The following is an 8,668-nucleotide window of genomic DNA, read 5'->3' as shown; positions in this document are numbered from 1 at the left end:
ACACACACTCGGCACCCCCCGGTTGTCCCCCGCAGGTCCTGGCCAGGGAGTCGTTCTTCCTGGCCAATCCCTAAGAATTAGGGAACGCCTGGCTACTCCCGAAACTACATGTCCCACAACGCACCGGTGTTACCACGACGTTCCTGTTGGGTACTCTTATGGCATTTGTTTTATGATAGCAGTTTTGCTAAGTAATCTTAAGACAAAATCTGAGCTTCTCAAATCTTTTCATTAACCGAAAGGACAGCTTTCTTTCTTTTTTTTTTATTATTGGGGATTCATTGAGGGTACAATAAACCAGGTTACACTGATTGCATTTGTTAGGTAAAGTCCCTCTTGCAAAACAGTTTGAAGAGAAGTCTTATTAACTGTACACTTTTTCAAACTTTTTTTTTTTTTTTTTTTTTGCAGTTTTTGACTGAGGCTGAACCTGCCACCTTTGGTATATGGATCTGGCGCCCTACTCATTGAGCCACAGGCGCCACCCAAGGACAGGTTTCTTAGATTGCCTTCATGGAACGGATGTGGCATACTCTCACTTCAAAAGGCAGTTTTCAATTCTTTGCCATTTGGAGTATTGCTGAAATTTCATTTCATTCTAATTTTGCACTTTGTCCATCCCGAATTCTGTGGGGATGGTGAGTCTGTCTGTTCTACAGCAAGTCTAAACAACTAATGAGTTCTCATTATGATTGCCAGTTTACATCTACTCTCAGGGAGGTTGTAATATTTTCCCATGCGGGATTATGTCCTATAAATCCGATTCCCAAGCTCCACAACACCTAAACTGGATTTGAATAAGAATGATGATGATCCAAGCTAACCTTCTAAATGATGAACCTCATTAATATAAATGATTGTTCTCAATATAAATTGAGGCTGGCGCAGAGGCTCACAACTGTAATCCTAGCACTCTGGGAGGTTGAGGCGCGTGGATTGCTTGAGTTCAGGAGTTTTGGGGACAGCTTGAGCCACAGCTAGACCCCTTCTGTAAAAATAGCCCGGTCTTGTGGTTGGGGCCTGTAGTCCCAGCTACTTCAGAGGCTGAGGCAAGAGGACTGCTGGAGCCCAAGACTTTGAAGTTGCTGTGAGTTATGACACCATAGCACACTACCAAGGGCAACAAAGTTGTCATTAAAAAAAAAAAAAAGTTTGAAAAAGTTTGTAACAATAAATGAGAAAATAATAAATGCTGTATTTTAATGGATTAATGAATCAGAATTTGGAGGTGATACATGGTAAGCAAAAAGAAGAAACAGATTGTGCTAAAAACAAGCCACCATTTATGAAATGCTCAAATTATGAAATGCTCATTCAAATTAAATTAGGAAAAAATTATTCTGTGTCTACTGACTTACAGAGATTTCTGTATTTTAAGTGGAAAAGTTATAAGGTCATGGATACTAATATGTTGGTAAGAATAAACTAATCAACCCTCAGTATGTGTTTGTATGAACAATGAGGAAGGGTGCAAAAATGTTTATTACTCTCATTCACCTCAGGAATCATACTATTTTAGTTAAAAGCATTTATTACTTGTGATTCCTGGATCAGCATCATCAGTATCACCTGGGAGCTTGTTATAAATGCATATTCTCAGTCCCCACCACACACTTAAAAGAATCAGAATCTATCTTTTAACAATACCCAGTATGTGCATTCAGGTGGAGAAACTTATTTGCTGTACTAGGATATGGAATAACTCAGCTCCTTTTTCATTAATTTGCATTTCTATTGACTTCTTTTAATACTCAGAACAGTTACCTTAACACTAGTCATTGGTTCTCTGGAGTTATCCCTTGGTACCATTGTAGAAATTGATGTAACCGAAAACAATAAGGATGTAGTTGAGTAGCCAAAAGAAACCAAAGCAAACCATGGCCAAAATTTCTCCTAAGAACAAGCTCTTCATAAAACTCATCAGAATTTTTTTTTTCTTTTGCAGGACTTGAACCCACCACCCCTAGTATAGGCCAGGCTTGAACCCGCCACCCCTAGTATATGGCACCACCCCTCATCAGGATTTTTTATCAGTGTGTTAAAATAACTATCAGATATTTTGTATTGCATGCTCACTGAGAAAGAATTTAAGGGCCTCGGAGTGACTTGACTTTTAAATACTAGTCCTCTTTACTAACCCTGAGTCTGATAATGCTTCCAAAATGTCCTGTTAATGTGTTACTCTTTAGTATAGGAAAAACCATTCACTGTTAAGTTTCACTTTTCCTACAAAACAAGCCTGGATGCTGGTGCACTGTGACAGCAGCAGCATTTTCCCAGCCACCTACACATTTGTTTTCCTCAGAGATAAGTCTGGGGGTGTTGAGGTGCAAAGATCTACCTATTTTGCCACTGCTCAAGACCACATTTCTGTTCTTCACTCCCTCTAATAAATCATCCCATACCAACAAGCTGGATTTGTCTGCTTCCTTCTTTGACTTCTGGTCTCCTTCAGCATTGAGGGGAGAGGGTCAGTGTGCATATAACACCCTTTTACAGAACAGATTCGTAATGTAGAAAGAACTAGTGGAACAAAGTGATTCAGAGCCAACTAAAAGAAGATCATAGCAAAGAGAACAGAGAAAGAATGCAGTTTCAGGATCTCAAAACAATTCACCTAAAATACAAAGGACAAATATGAGCATGTTAGTGCAAGGCACTGCTTAGACCTGTGATAGAAAATGTTTAACACTGCTCTCAAGGGAGAAATTGGCATCATCAAACATTTCTGGAGGTAAAATTTGAGGATTCAGAAAAAGCCATAGATATCAATAGCAGAGGGCAGATGGCAGATTAATGGGCAAAATATGTAGAAAGAGATGGTGGACTACATTTAATTGGCAAATAATGACATCAACTAAAAGGAATTTTAAGATTTGTGCATCTGGGCAGTGCCTGTGGCTCGGTGAGTAGGGCACTGGCCCCATATACCGAGGGTGTTGGGTTCGAACCTGGCCCTGGCCAAAATGCTACAAAAAACAGCCAGGCGTTGTGGCGGGTGCTTGTAGTCCCAGCTACTTGGGAAGCTGAGGCAAGACAATAGCCTAAGCCCAAAAGCTGGAGGTTGCTGTGAGCTGCACTCTACCTAGCGTGACAAACTCAGACAATGTATCAAAAAAAAAAAAGATTTGTGCATTCACAAATAGAGGGAAAACTGGGAGAGACTGCAGATGCTAGAAAGGGAAGGCACAGTGGAGAACAAAGGAGGATCTGGAGGGAGATGCAGAATTCAACTCAGGCCAGACAGGAGTCAGCCTTTGAAAGGGTTGGGTGTCTTCCCTCCTGGTTTTCAACCTCAGCTGACCATCACAATCACCTGGGAAGCTTTAAAAACCCTGATGCCCAGTCCATACCCTAAACTACATGAACCCAAATCTTTTGGGAGTTTCATGCAGGGATTTGTACTCTAAAAGCTCCCTGATGATTATAATATGCAGCCCTATTGAAAACCAATATTCTAGAGCTACTGAAAGATGAGGAATTTCCCACCTCATGGCCTTCATCTTCACACTTGGTTGAGAGCAATCTAACAGAAGGAGAAAGGTAAAGTGGGAGTTCAAGGAACTCTGTTATGAGAAACCAGAAGAGTGCAGTCACAATAGAACCCATTTGTAATGGGCCAAGTGGAAAAGGTGAAGTGTGTCTTTAATAAGTTTGGTGGCCAAAAAAAGAGAGCAAAAGCAGTGACGGTAAATGTACAAGAAGGGATGGAATCTAATCCAGACAGGGAGCCCAGGATGACTGATGAGGTAAATTGTAAGAGTAAGGTAACCAGTAATCTCGAGTTGGCAGTTGTTTAGATGTATCTGATGTAAGCTGTCCTACAGAGGTGGGTTTATCTGCTGAGACAAAAGAGGCCAAGAATAATGTGACAATGAAGTCCAAGCCTGTTGATGACAAGGCCTAGGCTATGCCTGGAACAATGTGGAATGGACCAAGAGGTCAGAAGCCCATGTTGGGCAGAAAAGGAGGCAGGATAGGGAAGTGGGGGCAAGATAGGTGGGTGCTGTAATCAAATAGCAGTGACATATTGGGGTAGGGGCACATATTTCAAGTCAACAGTGTGTCATTTCCAGGGTATATGACTGGCATTTTGATTCGTGGCTCCCAACTTCCCATTTCCAACGCTGGCTAGCAGAGAAAAAAAATAGTACGTAACTCCATGTGAGATGGGGGTGGGTGGACCAACTACATTTGAGTAGGGCAAGAGTAGAAAAGGTGACAGAGGTACTACCCAGGGGAAATGCCCACCACAGAGCTGGGGAACACAGGCCCAGGACAAAGAGGTAGTAGGCAGAAAATGGCATAGAGTGGCTGAAGATCCTAAAAAGATGTAGACAGGACTTGGAAGTGACCAGCACATGCCCAGAGGCAAAGATGTACAGGGGGGAGAGGCGAGTGTCTGGATGCTGCACATTAGAAACAACATTGGAAGGATCAAGTCCACCAGTAACATGGTAAAAGAATGGACTCAAACAGGAAGAACTAGGCCAGTCATATAACCCAGATACTTAATTAGGCACATTCTAACACCGTGGGGGTAACATATACCTCAAGAAACCTCCCTTGTCTGAAAGAGCAACTCTTTGAGCCTCGATGAGGCACAGTGAACAGGCTGCAGCCCGGATGAAATGGAGCTCTGAACACCAACATTTCAGCCCTTAATTATTGCATGCATAGAAGAAAAACAAAGTTGGAAGTAATAGGAAATAAAATTCGCTCCCAGTAAAAAGGAGGGACAGCTTTTGTGGAAACTTTCCCGAGTTTTCTCATGTTAATATGAAACTGAAACACAAATTATTTTTATTTTGTAATTATTTTTAGAGCCAGGGTCTTACTCTGTCACCCAGGCTGGAGTACAGTATTACTATCATAGCTCACTGCAGGCTTGAACTCCTGGGCTCAAGTGGTCTTCCTACCTCAGCCTCCTGAGTAGTTAAGACAACAGATGCACACCACCACACCCAGCTGATTTTTTAATTTATTGGTAGAGACAGAGTCTCCCTACATTGACCATGCTGTTCTCGAACTCCTGGCCTCTAGTAATCCTCCTGCCTTTGCCTTCCCAAGTGCTGGGATTATAGGTATGAGCCACTGTGCCTGGCTGAGACAGGAAATTAATCTTAATAGGAACGAGCAAGGGCAGTGTTCTAGAAAATATCTCTTGCAATTAAAAAATAACTAGGAACTTGGTCAGTCACTCTTGATTTTTAAACACGGTTGAGATTTATCACTAAGCTCTATTCAAGGTTTCTCCTTCACATGTACAATGTACATCCATCCCATGATGACAGATAAAGGAAATTTTTGCCAATAAATATTTATACTCTGACATGGAATATGTTGTCATTCTTAGAAGGTCTTACACATATAAACCTTACCTCAGTTACGTTTACACAGCCCCTGGCTTTCCAACAAGTTCAGTAAAAGAACCCGTAACAAGTCTCTCAGACAGCTCTCCCTGTCACTGTACCAAGGAACTGGCATAGGTTCCTTAAGATAATCTGCCCCAAATCACTAATGTAACAGTTTTCAGAATCCAGATATCTTCATGTAGTAAATTGCATGGCAGGCAAAATACTTCTTTCACTTTTGGGAAAAAATGGTTCCAACATATTTATAAGTTTTTTATTTTAAAAATAAAATTGGTTCAGAAAGTGCATGAAGAAATTATTTCTTTCCTATGCTCCACATCCATCTTCAACAGGCGGCTGGAAACAGAAAAGAGAAAAAAATTAGAATACAAAATCTTTAAATTATTATATTGTGATGCTAAACCATAAACTATAAGGTCCGATGTTACAGACAAGAAAACTGAGGCCCTGAATATTTATGACGCACTGCTCTGATGAAAGTGAGGACCAGCTGCAAGGCCCCTGATGTGACTTTCGGGCCACTGATATCAGCTGCCAACAACAGCTTGGAGAATTAAGATTGCAGTTTACAAAACGTCAAGGTGAAGATGTTCTATGATGCTACCAAGGATGTTACTGAAAAAAATGATAAAGGGGGAAAAGGTGGCAAGAACACCTCTCTGTTCCATCTTTCTTTAGTTAGTTCCAGTATTTTTCAGCGTGAAGTTTGATTTTTCAAGACGCAAAGACATTGCACGTTGTAAAGCAGTCGCATTAAACACTCGCAGTGAACTAAACTATGATACCAAAGAGCAAATTATTAGGGAAAACAAAACTTCTTCCTCTTTCTGATGTCTGTGGGAACAAGTAACCTCCCGCAGCTATCCAAACGCTGCCCCCTAGATATCCGCTCGCCCGCAAAGTCTACCCTTGGAATGCCATTGTGTGTACTGCTCACCGGCACTCAGGAACAGCCGACCATCGCAGGCTTGCAGCGTGCTGCGAGCCCGGCTCCGGCTGGACCTCTCGTGCAGGCACAGCAAGTCGGCCACGCGGAGGTCGGCTGGGGCTGAGGGCGCTAAGTCTCAGGCCAGGTCCAGTTTCTTCTGTGTCGCCGCCAGCTTGTCTTGTAGCCTCCGCTTCTTCCAGTCCAGGTACCGCCTTCGTAGCCGGTTCGCCTGCCATCCCAGTAGCACCCCGGAGGCAAAGGCGACCAGCACTGACAGCTGCAGCGTCCTCTCTGACACGTCCGCCATTGTGGCCCACGGGCGAGCAGCGCGGTCTACGGCGCGGCGCCGGGGTCAAACCGCTCAGCGCGCTCACGGGGCGGAGCGCAGGGTGTGGAGGATGCAAAGGCGGAGAGGCGCATATTTCAAGTCAACAGTGTGTCATTTCCAGGGTATATGACAGGCATTTTGATTCGTGGCTCCCAACCTCCCATTTCCAACGCTGACGCGCCCCTCTAGCCTGCTCCTGAAGACTTTCCCAGCCCTTGGATGGCCTGTCTTCCGTACCCTTGAGTCCCTGCATTATTGTTTGACATTAATCAAATACTGCCTTATATTTTTAGCCGACATTGTGGTCGTGTCTTACTAACCCCGCTGCAAACTCAACACCTCTTTGTATTATGAACTAACAAATCTTAACCTACCCCAGCCTGCATGGACCCCGTCTTGGCTAAGGAGGCCCCAGAAAAAGCTTAAAACTGAGTAGTCTGCCATGAGGAGATGGGAGATCAGACATGACTACTTATAACCTGTCCCTTTGGAGTTTTTCTTTGTAATAATAAGGTACTAAATCATTAATAGGCCTAACGCCTTAAAAGAGAACGCTTGAACCACACCTACAGGTCACTGATTTTACTTGCCAGCATCACTTGAGTTTCAGTGAATGTCTGGAGGCTTGTCTGTAATTAACAGATCCTTATCAACTTAAAGCATTTCAAGCCTTCATTCTATTAACCAGTTACAAATCAAAGAATCTTTAAACGTATCTATAAACTATATGCCCCATACCCCCCTTCAAGATGCCCTGTCTTTTCTGGCCAAATCAATGTGCACCTTCCATGTATTAATTTCTGATTTTATGCATAATTCCTGTCTCCCAAAAATGTATAAAACCAAACTGTGACCAAGTGGTGGGACCACTTGCTCAAGGCTTCCTTGGTGTGACTCTTTGGGCCATGGTCACACACAGTTGGCTCAGAATAAACACTTTAAAATTATTTTACAGAGTTATTTTCCATTCATAATATTTTCTCTCAGCCATAGAATGCAAGCTGTGTGTGTGTGATCTTAAATTTTCTGGCAAACTGTCTTTGTAAAAAAAAAAAAAAAATGATAAGAAATATGTTCATAATATTTTACTTATCCCAGTATCTTCAAGTGTTTTTATTTCAATATGTAATCAGTTTTAAAATTAATGAGATATTTTATTTCGATACTAAGTCCTTGAAATCTGGTGTATATTTTACAACTAACAGCACATCCCAATTTCAATACTGACTTTTCAATGGAGATATAATAATTAACAGTGTATAGATTTCATAAAATTTATAGTTGAAACAATAGATTCATATTCCCAAGTTGTTCAAGCACACAGTTTTCCCAATAGCTAAGTTGAGTTTCAGTTTCAAAAATAAATTTCAATTCATTTAAATATTTTAATAATTAAAAATCTGAGGGGCGGCGCCTGTGGCTCAAAGGGGTGGGGCGCCAGCCCCATATGCCGGAGGTGGCGGGTTCAAACCCAGCCTCTGCCAAAAACTGCAAAATAAATAAATAAATAAAAATCTGATTCTTCAGTCACACTAGCCACATAGGGGGCAGCTACTATATTGGACAGCACAGCTCTGGGGGATCATGCTGTGCCAGAACTAACACAAGGTCTGACTTATGGAGCTAGGAAACAAACACACACGTTTCTCATGATAAAAGTTAGTGTGACCCACCCTCCCTCTCCCAGCTATTTCTACCTCCTGGTGTTTAGGCCTTTGGGTAATTCCCTCTCCTTGGGGATGGTTGGGACCTGTGACTTGCTTCTAAGTAAGAGAATAAAGCAAGGGAGTGGGATATCACTCCTGTTAGTAAGTGATAAACAACTTCTTAGCAGACTGAAGACTCTCCTTGTGGCTTGATGAAGTGGATTGTTGGAGAAACTCACAAAAACTGCAGGAAGTTCCTTTAAATATGCAGGATGATTCCAGCTAATAGCAACTAAAAAGCTAGAGCCTTAACTCCTACAGCCATAAGGGTATGAACTCTGCCTGACCTGAATGAGTTTGGAAGAGTTTCTTCCCCATTTAAGCCTTCAGA

At 42.2% G+C, this 8,668-nt stretch overlaps 1 protein-coding gene across 1 annotated transcript; it reads right to left on the bottom strand.

Moving 5' to 3' along the window:
* Nucleotides 1–5,614: 5,614 nt before the first annotated feature.
* Nucleotides 5,615–6,640, bottom strand: MTLN (mitoregulin). The gene is made up of 2 exons (XM_053589087.1): nt 6,313–6,640; nt 5,615–5,711 (listed from the first exon to the last, which is right to left on the bottom strand). The coding sequence occupies exon 1, from the start codon at nt 6,608–6,610 to the stop codon at nt 6,440–6,442; it is 171 nt and encodes a 56-aa protein (XP_053445062.1). The 5' UTR covers nt 6,611–6,640; the 3' UTR covers nt 5,615–5,711; nt 6,313–6,439.
* Between the last annotated feature and the right edge of the window lie 2,028 nt (nt 6,641–8,668).

The sequence above is a fragment of the Nycticebus coucang genome, chromosome 4 (assembly GCF_027406575.1).
Source record: "Nycticebus coucang isolate mNycCou1 chromosome 4, mNycCou1.pri, whole genome shotgun sequence".
NCBI classification, from domain to species: domain Eukaryota; kingdom Metazoa; phylum Chordata; class Mammalia; order Primates; family Lorisidae; genus Nycticebus; species Nycticebus coucang.
This window is presented reverse-complemented; position numbering and strand designations above follow the sequence as displayed.